The 19,864-nt window shown below is 42.3% G+C and overlaps 1 protein-coding gene across 3 annotated transcripts in view; it reads left to right on the forward strand.

Moving 5' to 3' along the window:
* rnf111 (ring finger protein 111) overlaps nucleotides 1-19,864 on the forward strand; it is a 37,054-nt gene that overhangs the window by 1,755 nt on the left and 15,435 nt on the right. For 2 of the 3 annotated variants that reach the window (XM_080049548.1, XM_080049549.1), the window contains exons 2-5: nucleotides 3,719-4,685; nucleotides 7,967-8,099; nucleotides 15,585-15,739; nucleotides 19,223-19,417. In XM_080049548.1, the coding sequence (XP_079905674.1) occupies nucleotides 3,806-4,685; nucleotides 7,967-8,099; nucleotides 15,585-15,739; nucleotides 19,223-19,417 (1,363 nt within the window). In that variant the 5' untranslated portion in view covers nucleotides 3,719-3,805. The remainder of the gene's footprint in view (nucleotides 1-3,718; nucleotides 4,686-7,966; nucleotides 8,100-15,584; nucleotides 15,740-19,222; nucleotides 19,418-19,864) is intronic. The other variant, XM_080049550.1, reaches the window with a different exon arrangement.

Here is a 19,864-nt window from a genome sequence, read left to right on the forward strand (position 1 = left end):
CTCAGCGAACAATGTGGATGATGGGACATGTAAAGTAATTTTGTTATTTCACTTTGACATCCAGATAGCAACGTTAACAGGGTCGGACTCGGTACAATATGTTCCCAAATCACTTGCTTTCATAGAAACTCCACGATTTAGTTTTTTCTTGTTGGCATGTTGCTGTGTGTAATATCACCACATGCATATCTGCATAAGCCTGCACCGGTGGGGTTTTTTTCCCCCGCACTTCCCCTAAAGGTATGATACTATTTGCTGAAAAACACAGTTCATCAGTGAACTTCCCTGCAGGTATGCAACACCCTTTGTGATTAATGACATAGGTATCAGCAAGAGAGATTTGGATAACTCCAATTGGGAGCGATCAAATTGAATGTTTCTTCTTTGAATTCAAAAGAATAGTATATATAAATTCTGGATCTATGACAGTTTCTTTGTGAGCAAGTTACATCAAACTTAAAATACTCCATTATGACAATGCTGCATTGTTTCTTAACGCTCTTGCTCGTGATAACAATGAGCTCACCATATGAGGGGTATTGCATGTGTGATATGAAAGTTTCCTGAAAGTAGTCTCTTCTCAAGACGCTCTGAGGAGGACTGCATGCCACTAAAATAGCAAAGCTTCTTTAAAGTATCAATGAGTAATGCGCACTGTTGATTCATTGCATTAAAAGGAACTTTCACTTTCATTGACAGCTGAGGGCACAGAGACTTCTTGTTATTTTCTTGCAGTTTTTGAGACACCAGTTCCCCAGTATTGTAATCCCTGAAAATTCACAGTCTTAACATAGACACAAATGTTTTGTTTAGGAAGTTGCCTACATTTTGACAATTATGGAATTTGATGTTGTTCTGGGAGACCTTACACTGCTGTGAACATTCTCCCTTTGCAACAAACCAGCAAGAGATCCTTGCTCTTGGGAGTCACTTCTCGGTGGACACTGATGTAGAGTTGTGGCATAAACAAAGTGAGTCCGTTTGATATCGGATATCTCTTTGAGACCCTAACTTTACCCTGATATGAAAAATAAAGCAAACGGTTCACTATTGACTCCGAGTGCAAGTATTTGCCTCACATACCATGAAGTCTTGTCATGGACACATGTTAATGTTTGTTTTAAGGCATCTGTGCTGTTATGAACTAGGATTATCAAATTATCTACCTCATCTTAAGGGGAAAAAAACCTATTATGGAACAGGACCAAAATGTAAAGATAGGTCGCACAATTCTATCTAAATCCTCTATTACAGATTCTGGCCTGTCCTTTTACGATGCTCCTCATATATTATACTTATTGCTTATCTAGCATTTGGAATTCGTTTTCTATTTTAATTGAATTTTTTTGCAACCTTTTAAGATTCACTTGCGATTGTTATGAGTAGGTATTTCAATTTCTTTACTATAGTTTTTTAAACAAAAGTTGGTGTCCTGGATATGCTTTTCTGTCAAACACGCTTTGTTTCCCACCGAAGCCTAGTGCTACCTTGTGATTATGTAGTTATCCCACTTCCTCTTTCCCTGAGCTGCCTGAATGTATCACTGATGTCTGAATGGGCCATTGCTTGGGACTGAATGGGTGACTGACTTGTTTTTAATTTATTTAACAAACAGTTTATTTACTTATTGCATTTGATGGATAAATGAGGAAAATCCATTGGTCATAGCTCATTGGCCAGCCCTATAATTAGATGTGTGAACACCCTTGCTTTTTTATTTTTTGTTGTAAAATTTGTCTTGATAATTCCTGAACCATTGAAAAGTCTTCATCTTGTCACTCAGTGTGTTTACATGCAGACTCATACTCGGGTAAATAAACGAATAAAGCTGAGAACACACCGGGCGCGTTGGCGCTTTGGGCCAAAGCGACCAACGCGCCCGATCTGGCGCGTGGTCATTTTGTGTCAAAAAATGGTCCAACGCGCCCAAAAGCAACGCGCCTACGTCATGGCCTATGTAGATGAGCCCGCACGAAACTTATTTCCCCCCGCTTTTTCTATTGCTGATCAACCATGGCTGAGATAATCCCCATCGCTGCGCTCTATCTTTTGTGGGAGTCCGAGGAACGGAGCTACGCAGCTAGTCTCCCCCGATATATTTATTCCCCTAATCAACCATGGCTGCGATCAGATCCGACCCGACACAACAGCGTTCATGTCCACACAAAAACAACACCTACACGGCCAACAATTGTGCCAAAAAACAAATAAACAGCAAGTGAACGGAACAAATAGCCTTAAAACAGCATTGCAGATTCACGCCACTCGGAAATTAACACAAACAGCAAGGCAGCACCATACCAAACACATTTACAGCAGCATTGTGCACAGGGCAGTAGAAAATAAAGGCAAGTAGCCTACATTACCTGGCTGTGACGGGACCGTGGCTGGCGTAGATAGCCTATAGGGCAGGCATAAACACCGGTGCTTCGCTGTACTCGTTGTGAAAGTTCCCCGGATTTAGCCGTTATGTTTGGGTTCATTATATGGAGGTGGTGGCCGCACACAGCCGGGTGAGTTAGCTAACGCTATCCGACCGGTGCTAACTTGGTTTATCGGCTTAAGCACAGCCACACATATTCACTGAATTAACCAGGAAGCCCATTCTCCTGGCTCACTTTCCCCACCCGAGCGGCTTCATATCACCAGCCAGCCGCATTAACTCCACGGTGTTTATACAGTCTCGCACACACAGCGGTGATTATTTGCTCCTGGTTCACTTTCCCCACGTCTTGTAACCCCGAGCTGCTTCATACAGCACCAGGCAGCCAGTCGTAAATACATTTCCTACTCGGTGTTTGCCTCTGTGTTGTCACGGTCTCGCACACACAGCGGTGATTATTTGCGCCTCCATTTTGTCTCAGATTTTTCTGTCCTCCGGCTCTCTGCCAGTGACGTAGGGTCAAGCTCACCGCTGATTGGCCAACGCGGCTAAACGTCACGCGCCGGAGCGTTGAAAGTTCAATATTTTCATCTTTTTTTTGAAGCTTTGCCGGCGCGGTGACGCTTTTTGACGCTTTGCCGGCGCGGTGACGCTTTGGCAACACGCCCAAAGTGCCCAAAGCAACGCTTTGCCGCGGCCAACGGATCCTCGCGCCCCAACCAATGGTTCCCTATGCAAAAATAGGATTTTTCAACGCGCCCACCACACCCAACGCGCCCGGTGTGTTCTCACCTTAAGACTTCAACAGAACTTGTAAAATGCATGTAAACAACTTTATCCAATCTACTTAGCACACAAATCGGCACATTAACAGACGAGCGAAGTCGGATAAGAAGAACAACTAGATAACTCGTTCATAGTCGGCATTCTACCTGCATGTATACAGGATAGCATATCGGAGTTTGCGTTCTGCGCTGGCTGGAGAATCCCTGCCAGATTTCACAAGGAAGTGGAAAGAGACGATGTAATAAATAGTAGGGTTGTTGCCGGAAAGGAACCGGACTTGGCTCTATAACCACTTGTTAAAAGGGCTACAGTGCCACGTAGCGTAGCTGAGTCAGTCATGCTCCGGCCATTTATCCGATTCTCTGAAAGGCCATGTACACAAACAAGTGACGCGGTCCGTTCTAGTGGCAAAATCGGTATATGGCTTAATCCTATCTAGCTGTCCCATAGAAACGCACTGAGTGACACAATGATCCCTCATTTGGCCATCATGCAGGGAGTGGCGTGTGTGCACCTGTAACTCTTTCCCTGACTTCTTCTCCTCCTTAGGTTTGGTGAGATGCAGCCGATAGACGCCTAGGAGCTAATGTGAGTGCACTCGGTGTTTCCCCTTTGAGGAAGGACGGACCTGCCACTATGAAGAGTGAGGTGCCTTCTGAGGCCCCCAGCAGACAGGAGCATCTGAAGGAGCCACTGGTCAACCCAGAGCCCATGGAGGCCGCCAAGAGCTTCCCTAACAACATGGAGCTGATCGGGAAGGCGGGGAGCGAGTTTGAAACCCTGTGCGAGTCCAGGCACCTGCCCCTCAGGGACACAGGGACGCACAGGGACTCGGAGCGCAGCCTCCCCGGGCGCAGGAAACGAAAAGGCCAGCAGCCAGGCCCGTCGGACTGCTCGCTGAAGGAGGGCCACATCAGTGAGAGCTCTCTGGCCCCTCAGCGGCCCAGGGTAGAACTCTTACAGCGCCCCAGTGAGGAGGACGAACATCATCACGACTCCTCTTTCAGTGACTGTGCCTCCTCCCCTTCCTCCAGCCTGCGCTTCGGCGACTCGGACACTCTCAGCTCAGAGGAAGAAGGGGGGGAAGCCGGAGCGGCGGGGGGCCAACACAAGCCTGTCGCCCTGACGACAGGAGGTGCTGCCGGAGTGGGCCTGCGCCCTGCACTGGGCCGGACTCGGGGGAGTCGCTCTCACAGTTGGGTGCGGTCTGAGGCTGAGCCGGTGCTGCTCAAGAGGCCGTGTCTGAGCAGCCGGCGGCTGCATAGGAAGCGCTTTGTGAAAACGGCTCCCGGAGGGGCTCAGCGGACTCAGAAGCAAAAGGAGCGACTACTACTGCAGAGGAAGAAACGGGAAGTCATTGCACGGAGGAAGTACGCTCTGCTCCACAGCACCAGTAGCTCCAGCGAGGAGCTGAGCACCGACTCGTCCTCCCACTCTTCTACCGAAGCAGAAGATGAGCTGTATGTTGATGTCAGCAGCACCAGCAGCCAGCCCAACAGTGCTACTGTTGCCTCAGGTAATTGCAAAACCAAAACCTTGTTATAGTGATCTTTGTGTTATCTAAATTATTTTGTTTCACAGCATGAGCAATGTTACCAAGTAAAAGGAAGGTTAGATGGTTTATGCAGTACATGCATTCGGGCCTTTTGTAACTGGTCAATATCAACAGGTTGAATGGTACACAACAATGTGGGCGAATTGTATTATACTAATTGTACGTGCAGTTTCTTAAAAGGAATAGGCAAAAAAGGGGACCATCGCAGTTTTAACAATATAATGGAAACAATGTCTACCAACACTCAGAGGCCCCAGAATGTTTAATAGTAAAACATGGTTGTTAGTGTAAAACCATTTAAAAAAAAAAAAGATTTTAAATGACTTTCTGTGTTATCTTAATGTATCCTGCTTTTAAACCTTAAATTTCCAATTCCCATCGCTGTACGATCTCTGGAATGAATTGGCTGTGTTAGCAGAGCGATGATTTTAAATAATCTCACTTATTGTCTTGTTTACTGAAGCAAGATCAAGAGTGTACAGGTTTTCATTCCACACCAGGTGATTTAATTCTGTCTCCCCAGCGGAGAAGACCAAAGGGACAGCATGCTCATAAATAGCTCCTGACCTCCATTTCACATGGCAGCTTATTGTTGCTTTAGCGTGTCCCAAGTCCACGTAAGAAAGTGTATTACAACTTCATCATAGCCTTCTGATTTCAGTTTCAACATGATAAATGTTGGAACATGTTAAGTATATTGTCTGAATAATGGCTTGGGCATAGCTGATCATAGCTACTCCCCTCTGCTTTTCAGAGCCTCACACCTGGCAGGCTGAAATGGAAACTGCAGCCCTGTGTGTAGTGTACCTGTTAGAACAACAGGTTTATGCAGCTCTTTAATCCCAACCATAGCTTTCTGCTTCAGCAACACTGACCTGTATGCATATAAGCTAATTAAATGATACCCTTTTTTTTCTTCATTTTTTTTTAACTTGTGTGATCTGAAATATAGTCCAGTGTTTAAAACAGGAGTCAGCCCTACCTCTGCCTTGGTTCAACATTTTCCTAGCGAAGCCATTTGGCCTCAGCAATATTTCTTCCACTGTAAGCCTAGGGGAGAATGGAAAGTTAGTTGTTGTGCCTCCATGGTGTGTGAGTCAGTTGGGATAGAAAACTCAGGCACTGTTGAGTTGCATCCTTTGCATGGAAACAGCAGGTCTCGGAGGGAAAACAAGGCATTTGTTTACAGCAAGGAAAGCGAGTGATGAAACCTGCGTTGAGAATGAATGCCCAGAGTCGGAGCAGTTGTGTGAAGTAGCCCGGAAACAGTTTAAGTCTATCTCTAACCTAAGGTCAACAGATGATAATAAATATGAATAACAATATCATCACACTATTAATATTTTTCTGTATAATCGATAGCAATTGTTACGGATTATTGTTCAGGCTTAAGCAAATTGCAAGGCATCTTATCACCCGTCATGTGCCTACCTTGGTTAAACTTCACAAAATTGTCCCATAGGCTTTTTCTTTTATTTAATTAACATATTTTCCAAATTTTTGTTATATAGTCTTGTTGGGATTAGTAGCAAGTTGTAAGCATAGTGTTGTTGTTTGTGTAACCACATGAATGCTTCACCCCAGTGCCAGGCAAGTGCCACCTTGCAGAGGGTGCTAAGCAGCAGCTCTCCAGAGACAACTGAAATAGAAATCACACTGGGGAGTTATGGACTTCATCAGCAATTGTCACTGTGATGTGCAAAAAAAAACAGTCTCTGCCACTACACCACTGACTGCATGAAATTGTCAAATGTTTTCTTGTCAAATGTTTCTTTATTATCTGTTATTTCAAAGCCCTCTTAGACAGCTTTCACAGCTCCAATGCATTGCAAATTTCAGCTGTCGATTCAATTTAGTATGAGGTTTCGCTTACAGTCACTGTACTGGTTAATCTGAACTGACACACCTGTATCTGATATCCGTTTATTGGGGGGTGGGGGAGGGGGGGTGGCGAATATATGACACCTACTATCTGTCATGAAGCTTAACATGGAAGGCTTGGGAATGTGGGAGACTGAGAGCATTCTTAACTTTGACTCACACACCCAATGCAATGAGTCAGCAACCCTCACTTAAACTGAGAAGTTGTGACAATAATTATAAACAGGCAAGAGGCTGTTAGCACAAATAAATCTACATAATTTGCAACTTTATGCTTTATATTATCTTCATCACTGGTGTGGACTGAAATGATAGTTTTATGCCTGGGTTTAAATGCTTAGATGAACCTGTGCGTTCTATTTGGGAAAGCATTGCCCTCCCATGGTCCTGGCAGAAGGGAGGGAGGCTGACGAGAGATAACGATGCTTCTTTCTCAGACTGATTTGCCATGATTTCATTGAGCGACTGCCTGTGATGAACTAGGCTCCTTTTGTGTGATGTGGTGTTGCCTCAATACAGGATGCAGGACCCCTAGCTAGATACGAAGGATCCACAGGCATATTTGTTGAATGTATGTGGGCAATTTATTTATCATTTTGAAATATAGATAACATATTCCATCTCACCAAGATGGTTTGAAAGGATATATGTTGCTGTATTTATGGCATACTGCTGTTTGTTTAAAACACTGTCATCATGATCTGCAAACTATGTGGGAGAACAGTAGGTGATATTATGAATATGCTTTTGGTCTGTTGTGTACTCTTTTTATGGACATGTTAATAATTTCTTTCTAAAAAAAAAAGTATTTCATTTCGAAAAAGGTGACCCTCTACTCGCCCTCGTTCTGATCTCCCATTGCAACCATCTACCCTTCTTAGTGAACACACCTGAGGGGGATATCATGGTATTCAGTCCATGGCAGAGATTGAGTGAGATCTGTTTCATAGGGAACCAATCACAGCAGAGCAGATTTAGAAAGGGTGAAGGGTTGAGTTCTGATGACCTACATATCTCCTGTTAAACTGTTAGCCTGATGATACAGCTGTTAACATGATGAAATGGAGAAATAGAACGCGGCCACTTAACCATCTTGATTGGTTTTAGACTCATAGACAATGAACAACAAGAAGAGCACAGAAAATAAAAGCAGGAAACGTGTGATGTGTATGTCTGTGTATTTTAAAGCGTGCATAATCTTAATTTGTTGTCTCTCCATACTAAAACCACACAAACCACTCTTCATTCCATGGATGTACCTTCCTTTATTTGTATTGTAGTTGGTCAGGAAAAGTTCTTAGCCATTTGTCAGATTGTATGGTGCATGTCGGTACTATGCTAAATGTATGTGGTGTGTTCAGGTGCTCTGGATGAGGATGTGGTGGTGATTGAGGCCACTCCGGCTCCAGCTCCGGCTGTCCCTGCAAGCGAGGAGATCAACGTCACCTCAACAGACAGCGAGGTGGAGATCGTCACAGTCGGAGATGGTTTCAGGTAGGCCCCCCCCCAAAGCTTTTTCAGCAAGCAGTGAAATAATGTGCTGAATGAATTAGGTTTACGTTAGCTGTATAGCATTACTCCACTTTTTTTCGGCATGATGTTATATTTAGGCAAGGTTGGACTGTTCAAATGTAGTGTTAAGGAAAAGTTTTAAACATTTTACTCTTGCCCTATAGAATAGGACTCTATCCATACGATTGTTAAACAAAAGAAGCTTTCATCTCATAGCATCTTTGTAGCATATTTACAATTTTGTTGGAGCACAAGGCCAGCATGACTGTCTGAGAAAATATTCACCTTACTTTGAGCACTATGCAGTGTATTGGCCAACAGCCTAGATAAACATACACCTGTGAGTACTAAGTGTGGACATACAGTTGTGTTCAAAATAATAGCAGTGTGTTTAAAAAATTTAGTAAAGATCAAAATCCTAATAATAGCTTTTATTTCTATACACGCAAATGCATTGGGGACATTGCACATTCTATTCCAACTCCAAATATGAAGAAACATTTGTCAAATGTTTCTTCATCTTTACAGAAAGTGAAGAAAAAGGAACCATAGTATGAGAAACATCCCCATAACATGATGTCTGTGCCACCATGCTTCACTGTCTTCAAAGTGTACTGTGGCTTGAATAGGGGCCAGAGACGGTTTGTCAGACGACCCCCAAACACTGAATTCAAGCCACGGTACACTTTGAAGACAGTGAAGCATGGTGGCACAGACATCATGTTATGGGGATGTTTCTCATACTATGGTGTCGAGTCTATTTATCGCATACCATGGATCATGGATCAGTTTGGATACATTAGAATGCTTGAAGAGGTCATGTTGCCTTATGCTGAAGAGGAAATGCCTTTGAAATGGGTGTTCCAACAAGTCAACGACCCCAAACACACCAGTAAGCGAACAAGATCTTGGTTCCAGACCATCAAGATTAACGTTATGGAGTGGCCAGCCCAATCCCTGGACCTTAATCCAATAGAAAACCTATGTGGTGACATCAAAAATGCTGTTTTTGAGGCAAAACCAAGAAATGCAGAGGAATTGTGGAATGTAGCCCAATCGTCCCGGGCTGAAACACCTGTTCACAGGTGCCATAAATTGGTCGGCTCCCTGCAACACAGATGTGAAACAGTTCTCAGAAACAGAGGTTATACAACTAAATATTAGTTCAGTGATTCATAGGAAAGCTAAATCTTCATGCATTTTTCAGTTGATACAGTAAATGTTTGAGTTGTAAAGAAAAATGCAGTCACTGCTATTTTTTTGAACAGTCTAATATTCCTTTTCTTCACTTTCTGTAAACATTTGACAAAAGTTTCTTCATATTTGGATTTGGAATAGAATGTGCAATGTCCCCAATGCATTTGCGTGTTTGGAAATAAAAGCTATGATAAGGATTTTGATCTTGCCTCACTTTTTTAAACACACTGCTATTATTCTGAACACAACTGTACCAGCCAACCTTATTTGCAGGAGAGCAACTTCATATTTCTTTTGTGGACTAACATACACCATGAACAACAACATTCTCAAAGCCTTGGGCTGAGGACAAGCTTTCAGCTCTCAGTATCTTTTGCATGACTGGTCATGCAGTGTTCCCCTTTCCTGAGAACACGAAGAACCCGCTCTCACTTTAATGCTAAGCCATACTGGTTATACTATCAGTGTGTTGTTTGCAAGTGTAGTCTTTTTTAAAGTTAATACAAAATAATGCTTGATTGTGTGGACATTTATTGACCTTAGTCAATAGTTTGCCCTCTCTCTAGCAGTGACTGTGACAATAACTCATCCTTGAATAATATATATGTTGATTTAAGATTAGATTACTGTAGGAACAGCACTCTGTGAAAGGGGAAACTGTCTTTAAGACTATACTATTTAGGTGGAGTGTAACTTCATTAACACCAAGACTGATATAATAATAAAGTTAATTCCCATATCATGAAACTAGTGACTGTTGTTTGTGACGTCTAACCCCTTTCTCATGTGCTTTTCTTAAAGTAGCTTACTATCAAATATGCGCTCAGTTTATAACTTTTTCCTCTCAGACCTTTCTTCATGGTGAGTCACCACAGGTGTATTGAAGGTTTTCAGTCACTATGAATATTCTTGTTAAAGCCACATAATTCTAAGTCAAATGGTTGCATAAATGCCTCCTAACTTAAACACAGCACTGTGTGCATGTTTGCTCAATGGTAGTGTTTTGAGTTACCTATGGTTCTGAGGGTTGAAAGAGCTCAGTATGGGCAGGCTGCAGTGTAGTGCTCTAACAGGATTTGCTTTGCTTATAGATTCCATAGCTTACACTTGGAGGGGAAAGCCAACTGCATGCCTAGTTGTTTACTGCAGCCCTCAGAAGAGACCTGCTCAGTGCCCCAGTTATTTCATTCTTATAAGAAACAGCAGACATAAAGCAAACTTCTTAATAGAGGTTCATAATTAGCCTGCGTCATTTAAGGACAGCTAAATGTAACTCTGTACTGTCCTACTTGGTTATTTGGATATCTTTGACTATACAATCAGTGCAGAGCTTATAACCATTAATCATATCTTTGAGGTGAGTGAGTCCGTCCAGCTTGTTTACGTAGGCGTGAACTAATCCATTTAGATTTGTGACCATTCCATAACAGAACAAATTGTACAGAGAAATCCATATCATGGCTACCATAAAATAACCCGCTTTGCCTGCCCCTTAACTGTATGCTCTGTTTTAAGGGATTTAGTCCAATAGTGTAGTTGATATTATAAGGCTTTAAGAAAATATGCAGGAGGATTAATGTATGGATGATCTACTAATTTGACCGCCGGTTCTGTGTTTCTCGGAGAACCGCTTAATATTTACAGTGTGAAAGCAATACATTTCTGAACAGATAGCTCCAACTGTCTTCTTTCTCTGCAGCCAACTCGCATTTTCCTCACCCCACTGCAAATCTTATTTCCCCATTCTCATGATACAACTTCCTGTCTCAATACTCCCCTATATTCCTCATGTGGGCGATTGTGCAGCTCAGTTCACACACCTCTTCCTCTGTCTTCACCTCTATCTGTTTCTCCTTTCCTACCCTTTATTTTTGTTTTTTTGCCTGCTTTATTTTAATGTCTCTGCAATCTCAGGAAATAGTTCCCAGCCGTGATTGCACCAAGTAAGGAATGCCATGGCTTGTCTAATCGGCCTGTTTCCTGACAGTCAAAAAGATGTCCTGGCTCGCTAGAGAATGCAGCGATGAGCTTCCCTGATGAGGGGGATGGGCAGCAGGGGAGCAGGAGGCAGGGTTATCAAAAGCCAACACGATGAGAAATGACATCTTTGTTTGTTTACACCATCACTGGTCCACTTTGTGAACGTGTGCAGCTGCATATGATACTCAGTTGCCAGTTTATAAGGTACATCTATAGCTTAAATATAATGCAGTCCATTAAAATGGTCCTGCCATATATCCTGCCTTAATGAGGGTTATGGAGTCCACTTTAGTTTAAACTCTTTTATCATATGGTCATTTTGGAGAATATACTTTGTGGTGCTATTGAATGTTTAGTGACAGGTGTTTCTTTTATTTTGTCCATCCCATTTATATCAATGAGGGTAAACTTAAAAGCAGAAACATCTCATGCAATAAAGTTAAAATAAACTGGCAACTGGAATTCAGAAGTAGTCCTACATACATACAAATTATTCTCTCTTTTTCTTAGTTGTTTTGTATGACGGTTAGAAGTATTTGCTGTCATGTGTAACGACAGAGGAGTGTCTGTAATTTATCTTGAACAAGAGGAAGTTTGACAGTCTTCATTCCCAGCTTGTAACATATTTTCAAATACAGTTTTCAACCAACAGGAGCCCTTTAGAGACACATGGCTCATAATAGTTACTGAAATCGGGGGCAAAGCAGCCATTTTTTAACCCACACTCTCGCTCCTCTGACTTTGCTCAGTGACATGCTGTCAGTGTGCATTTCTTTAATTTGAACTGCTGGCTGTTATTCATTTGTTCGTGTCGCTCCAAAGTTGGCTCGCTTGCGAAGCAGTGCATTTGGAGAACATTCCAGTGTTTGTAACTATGGGGGTGGCGTGTTTGGCAGCAGGTTTTACCCTAAGCACAATGTGTTGCAACAAAACAAGGATTATGTAGTTGATATGGATCAATTAAAATAAATTAATAATTAAAAGACCTTGATCACTCCCTCCCCTAATTCTGCATTTCAGTTCAGGACATGGAGGCTTGTAGGGTCACAGAACTTTTTTGAATGTGATTACGGTAGACCTTTCTGTTACTACAACACACACACACACACACACACACACACACACACACACCAGGATCCTAGTGTAGGTCTTGTTCATGTATAAAATAGTAATGTTGTGCCTGTTTTATGATGGCTAAAAACAAACCTGTATGGAAGTTGCCTGCTGCATGCCACAAACATATCCCATCAGCCTAAAATAGGAACCTACTCCACTCAAGTAGTCTTACTTGCTGAAAAACACATGACGTATTTTTAGCGTTAACAAATCATTGTGACTCACATTTTTGGGGGAGTCTTTTTTTTACATTTTTTATACACAGATTTTCCCTTGTGCTACAAAGGGAAAACATCAGATCTGTGCTCATCTAATCAGCCAGTTCTTTGGTCAGTGCTCAGAGTTAGAAAAGTGGCGTCGTCATATCCTTGATTGGGAAGACAAACTGGATACTTTGATCAGTGCAAAGCTCCATGACCCACATTGTTTACCAGTCTTACACAGTGCTATTCCTGCCTCCATATGATCTCATTCTCTGCAACTCCCAAACCAGCAGTTTACTCTATATTACCACAGCCCTCAGCCCACCTCTGATCCCTGGGGCACGTGGCTAACAACATGTTTAGCTCGGCACAACCGTAGCCTTGCCAAGGCGCCCATTCCCATAGTGTTCATGTTTACAATATACTGTTTTCCTCTTCCCCCCCGCCCCCTCCACCCTCGGGAGTCATGGTGGTAAACAGATATTTACAAAAGAATCCCAGGTCTACTTAATTAGGAAGCCCTCTCTAGTGACTAGTCCTGCTCCCTGGGTTCACCCAAGAGCTGAGGAGCCTGGCCAATTAAACAAGACAACCAACATGTCCCCCCCCCCCCCACACACACACACCCTCTGCTTACCACCCTCACTGCTGTGTTTGTTTGTGGACTGTCACAACTGTATTCATGCATATGGGCACAAGTTTGCTTTAGTTTGTTTTTTGAAGTATGGAAGTTAATAAGGTTCCTCCTCCTTTATTCCACTTGCATTGTACTGCTCGTCTCACAGGACATTGAATTTGGATGCAGACAGAATGAGCTAATGGGAATCCCCCTTATGCTTCTGACAAACAGCAATGAGAAAGGCAGTTCCTGTGTTAACAAGCATCAGGAATGTCATCATGGTCAAATCTCTTAACATCTAGCATTTTTTTACACAACCCTGAATAGAATAAGTCACCCAGTCACTAACATTGCATGCCTTTCTTCCAATTTCTATAGTGTCTTTAGGACTTTGATCTCCATTAATTGAAGTTAATTTTGAAATACAAAATCATTATAAAACAATCTGGTTCATTCATCTGCTCATCACATAGCTATAAATATATATAAATATAATTATAAAACCGCTATTATAATGTAATGAATGAGGGTTTTCTTCCCTCAGTCTTTCCTCAGTCTTCCCTTGGCCCAGCTGTCCTGTTAATCTTAACCCTACATTTTCCCATGTGTGATGTCTCATCTGTTGCTTGTACCAAGTTTTTCCTGTTTACAGTGAAGTGTAGCCTGTATAATGGGAAATATTGTAGCAGGTCCCGCCTGTATCACAAGGCTTTCACAAAGAGAGACACATGTTAAAAATATACATTGCCAGCAATAGCCAGCTTAAAGTTGCCAATTCCACTGACCCAGTCCGTCTGGACTCCAGGAAACCGAGTGCAAAGACAGTGAGAACATTCATTCCGATACAGATTTATCAAATCACTTAGTATCTCATAAAATAGTGATAAGTTGCGATAAAGTTGTGGTTAACAGGGCAGTGCTTTTGGCACTCAATTTACAGTATTTTCCCTCTGCTCCTGAGCATTTTTTTTGAAAGCTCTCAGGGAACTGCAGTGAAATCCCCTAGACACACGGCTCCATGGTATCCAGCTTTACGGCCCTCCCATACAGTCTCTAGTCTCTAGTCCCCCGAGCTCATCCCTCCTCCCTCTGATCACCTGGCTTAACCACAATGAGGGTTATTCCCTGGCCACAGCACAGGGTAGAGCGACAAGAGCCTCTGAGAGAGAAAATTAAAAAACAAAGTCAGGGCAAGATTGGTACAGAGCATTGAAGCGAGATATTGGGGGAAAAAACGGAATGTGGGCGGAAAGATTGTTGAGATTTAGATGGAAGTGGCGGGGAGTTTGTGGATGGCGAGATCCACGTTGACAGCCCCCTGAGAAAACAAACACAGCTGAAATGAGGTGTTTGCCAAATCTAAATATTGAATGATTTTTTTTTTTTTCACTCTATACAGCTGTTTTCGGTCTTTCTGCGATGTGGAAGGGCATTTAAATGGAATTGCTTGTGTGTGTACGTTTGCTTATGTGCTAATTTTGTGTGTGTTCTGGCTCTGGATTTTCAAAGTCCTACCACATTTCCCAATAACAAACAAAGTCCAACTGATTTTTTTTTTCTCACTTAACAAGAAAATGACCACAGACACAATCTATGATAGCAGAAAGCACCTTCACATGTACACACATAATTAAGACTTGTCGGCTAAAATTGGGTTTTTTCTTTTTCAAATCTAAACTGTTTTAAGGGACTTAGTAATATTGATGTGATATTGACACATTCAGGGTGCCAGCACCGTTTCACAAAATCAAGCATTCTAAAAACCTTTCATTACCGTTGGCATTTACACCTGTCAAACACAGATCTAGGTAATGACATAACAAAGGGTGCATTCCATTTATGTGTGCCACAGCTCGGACCCTGAAATTATTCTGACATGACCTGATAGCTGCTTTTCTTGCGGCGACATGTAAAAATGGCTGCCATGAAGTGTCAAGATTTTTTATTATGTCATATGCACAACAATGACAGTAGCAGTCGATGGAACAATTCAACAATGCCCAAAAAAAAAAAATGACGCGAAAACACAAGTGAAGAGAGCCACCAAGAGACCTAAATAAACACAAACATAATGCAAAGACATAACAACAGTTTGTTTGAAGAGTGTAGCTATAGACTGCAGTAAAAACTACTTTTCTCACTAGTTAGTTAAGCCTGATCTAAATGCTTTTGTCAGAATTGTCCTTTTTCACCAGCTAACCTTTTTTTTCCAGCCACCGCTGTCCTGGAAATGAACTAGAGAGTCTGGCTTTGGTTGAGCTGTGAGAATATTCCTGCTGAGATGTGCTGTCCTGTACTTCAGTTGGCTGTACATAGATTCTTTTTTAAATTTTGATGTCCTTCTGTCAACAGGTCACGCTCAGTGGGGGGTCTTGGCAGGATCTGGGCTAATAGCTGCTCCCAGAGTCGTCTCCAGGACACACGTGGACGTCACAGACTCTCCACCGTCATCCAACCACTGCGTCAGAACGCCGGGGAGGTGGTGGACCTCACCGTCGATGAAGATGGTAATAAGAAACCTAGTGAAAAAGTCTTTCATTCACTACAGTACATGTGTTTGTTTTTAAAGGTGCTACGAGGAACTTTTAAATATTTCTGAAACAGTCTAATTTTTCCTCTGATGATCATAAATCACATGCAACACCAAACGAGACCATCAGTGCAAAGAATGCTATTTTTATATAGTTTTTCTTAATGCCTTTGTTATGGGTATGCTCACCTAGGAACTACAGCTGGCGTAGTAAAAACACTACCGCTTTTGTCCAAAGGGGGTGCAAGAATTAACACAAACTGAAAGTTCCTCGGAGCACCTTTTAGGGATAAGTAAGAATGGTTTCAACACAAAATCTGCAACCTCTCCCAGCTCTGATGCTTTTATATCCTGCTTTGTATTTTTCCTACATGAATGAAGCATGTTCTATCAGCAGCCAAGAGGAGGTGACTTCCTAACCCTTAACCATTAGCATCAAAGTGAGGAAATATCGTCTTAACAACTTCCAGGTCATTTAGGGCGCACTCACACTAGTGCCGTTTGCCTGTTCCGTGCTCAGCACGATTCAGCACGATTCCCCCCCCTCCCCACTCCCCCCGCAGGCCCGTGCTCACACTGCTCGTGGCCTGGGCACACTTGCACCTTGCCTACGTCACCGTGCACGTTTAGGATTTGGAGCTTAGTCTACTTGTAGGCTATACGACTGTTTGTGAATATTTTCATCCGGCCAAATTTGCATCAAATATTCCACTTCCACATTAGAGCAACGAGAATCCTTAAGCTATTGTTTTTTTTTAAATGTAGTCTTGACGTAATAGGTCGCGGTGAACAGTCTCATATTTGTGCAGCACGCTGTTTATTATTAATATAACGGCCCGTCATCAGACCATATGTATCCGGATGGTTTTGTACACATCGATCGCTCCATCAAATCCAAGTCAGAACTTTTTGTATGGGCAGAGATCGTTTTTTTAAGTGTCTTTATAAAGTTTCTTGTTAAACCTTAGTGTAGGCTACTGTTTCCTTATCACCGGGCTGCGGTGTGTTGTTTTGGGTGCGTCTCCACCGCCATGCGTAAATGCAGTTATGACAGCTGACGGGAGGAAAAAGAAAAAAAATCATCTGACGAACGTGAGTAAACACGAAAACCTTTTTGCTGTGCTTTCTGAGCCGACCTAATTAGCTCTCTCCCTCTTTTATTAGCCCACACCTAGGCTTACACACACGTTAATTCTCACACATTATAGCTACAAGTCCAAGTGGTGGGCAATTCTGGTGCCGACTAGTAAGGCAGCGGACGTTAACGGACAATGCATCCTTAATAAATTCACGTCAGGAACGCCGCCTGTGCGCTTGCTTGTGCGCGTGTCATCTCATTAGCATCTGTACTTTGGCCACGGCACACCTCTCCCAAGTGTGCCGTGGCCAAGGGGCTGTTCCGTGCTGGAATACGGATGGCGTGGTCACACTAGCCAAACGTTCTAGACTTTAGTATGCTAATGAGCTTTGGCACGGGGCCGCGGCCCTAGTGTGAGTAGCCCCTTAAGGCGCTCCACAAATGCTGACATGCAGCTGTCTTTTGGATGAATTTACTCCTGAATTTTTTTTATTGGAGACAGAGAAATCATAAAATATAGTATGACAAATGTGCAAATGAGAGCCAGTAGCAAAAATAATAATATTTTAGATACTGATATCTAAGAACCTAAGATGTTAAGTTAAATCAACTAGTTAGATAAAAATGAGTAGTTACTATGCTTTAAAAAGTATCTTTTAATGTGCATCCAATAACTTTTCAGTGATAAGAATAAAGATATTTTTGTGATACATTAACTATGGCCATTAACCTTTATTAAATCTTAAGCAGTTCCATATTGAATGGCTTGGTTGTGACTTTAAGTCCAATGTCATCCTCTTTATTAGCCAACGCCTATGACGGATAGTAAAATGGTAGAGCACTGAGCATTAGGGAGCATTTGCATTTCTTTGGAGAAAAAGGGGGAAATTAATTTGTGAATATGAAAAGCAGATGGAGAGCACACACTGGAATGCTAATAAGGTCTCTGCTCTTCTCTTCGACTGCTAAGCCTCTGCAGACAAGTACACACATGCTTACGGTCCACGCTAGCACTCTTGAGACAAAGTGTCAAGTCGAACTTTAGGTGGTCACGTGAATTGTGAAAATCCTGACTTTTTATATACAAATAGCAAGCGTTACATCTAGATGTTGTCAAATTTGTAAGGGTTTATCAGTTATTATTGTCAATTTATCGGAAAATATCAAAGCATAAAAAACCATTTCATTGGTAGTGGGATGATATGGCACACAAATGTTCCTCTGTTAGACCACAACGACAGACCCCCTGCACCGGTAGTAGTGAGTTTACGTTTTGTTAGGAACTTATTACATTTGACAAACTTTTCATTCTCTATTCTGTCGGTAACTTGAGAACCCTGAAATCTACCTGTAGTTTTGGAAAGGAGGTAGGGCTTTTTATTTATATCCTTTTTAAGGACATAGACTCCGGTGTAGGGCCCGGCCGATTTATTGCCCGGCCGATTATATATCGGCTGAAAAGAAGCCCGACGACATCTACGACGGCCATCGTCACCGAACACACCAAACAGATTTGTGTCCCCGCCCCCTCCAGACTCTCGCATATTTCGGAATTATCGGCATCGGACGTTTTTTTGCAGATTTTTGCAGATTTTTTTTTTTCTTTTTTTTTAAGCAATCATGTGTGAAATGTATTGCTGCCCTGGAGGTAGCCTAAATGAATAGCATTTATGCTATAGCCTATTTACAGCAGCAGCAGGTGTGTTGTAATACATTGGATTAATTTACACTTGACAGTTCCCCCTGCAACCAATAGCAGAGGCATTGGTCATCGCTTGACTGTTAATAATAATAATAATAATAATAATAATAATAATAATAATAATAATTGGTAGAATTTATATGGTGCTTTTTTGGAGGTCATTCAAAGACACTTTACATCATAGAGAATCTTACATGTAGAAAAAGAAAACAAAATACAGAAAAAAATTAAATAAGGTTTGAATTGGAGTCAGGTGTCATTATGCTTCCTTAAAGAGATGAGTTTTGAATGAGTTTATTGAGTCTGAGATGCTGATGTTTGGGGGGAGGGAGTTCCAGAGGGTTGGGTACAGTAAGATAAAATGCATAATGTCTGAATTTAAACATATTTGTTACGCTTATTTTTTTTTAGACAATATATACATATTTTCAACAGTAAAAGGTATATATTTAAGGGTTCAAAAAAAGTAAATTTTTTCAATATATATTTTGGGGATTATTTTTTTTTTTAAATCGGAATCGTAATTTTTCTCTGAAAATAATCGGCATCGGCACTCCAAAATCAATATCGGTCGGGCCCTACTCCGGTGAAGTGATACCAGAAGCTCTGCCTCTGAGCACAATTTTGGTTAATGCTCCTTTTATGAAATAGCATTTGACTTCTTGTTTTTTCTCCCCTAGATCTTTCAGTTGTGCCAACCACATCTGGCAGCGTTCACCCTCAAACAGTCAGGTCGTCGTCGTCATCATCTTCCCATCATGCCTCTACCTCAGAGCTCAATGATGCCCCAGGCCCCTCCACTAGCTGCCCAGGCTCAATACCTGAAAGTATGCACACACAGAGGCCAAGTTGCTCTACTCGCACAGCCACAGAGGGTATGGCATGTTGTAACCAGCTGCTGAACACCATTTCATTGTGACTCCTTTGCTAGAATCAGAATCAGAATCAGGTTTATTTGGTCAATACACCGTTACAGAACAATGAAATTTGCCTTCCAGTTCACACCTCGCCAAGAAACATATAATGACAGTGACAATAACATGGGTGGACAGGAGAGAGTGTAACTGTAGGAGGCAGCTTAAGGCCAGGACACACCGGTCCGACTACCGACCGTCGCCAGAAAATGGAGTCTGCCGATTCAGTCAGCTCCATTCTCCCCGACACGGTCAAAAAACCCCGACACGGTCAAAAAAGTGCTAAGAACACACCGAGCCGACTAGCGACTTGCCATAAGTTCTGCACTTGCGCCGGATGACATTAAGTAGGGTGTGGTCATAACATAGGCTGTCATTATAACGGAGAGAATGCATGCTGCAGACACA

The sequence above is a fragment of the Ammodytes marinus genome (assembly GCF_949987685.1).
Source record: "Ammodytes marinus genome assembly, chromosome: 1".
In the NCBI taxonomy this organism is placed as follows: Eukaryota; Metazoa; Chordata; class Actinopteri; order Uranoscopiformes; family Ammodytidae; genus Ammodytes; species Ammodytes marinus.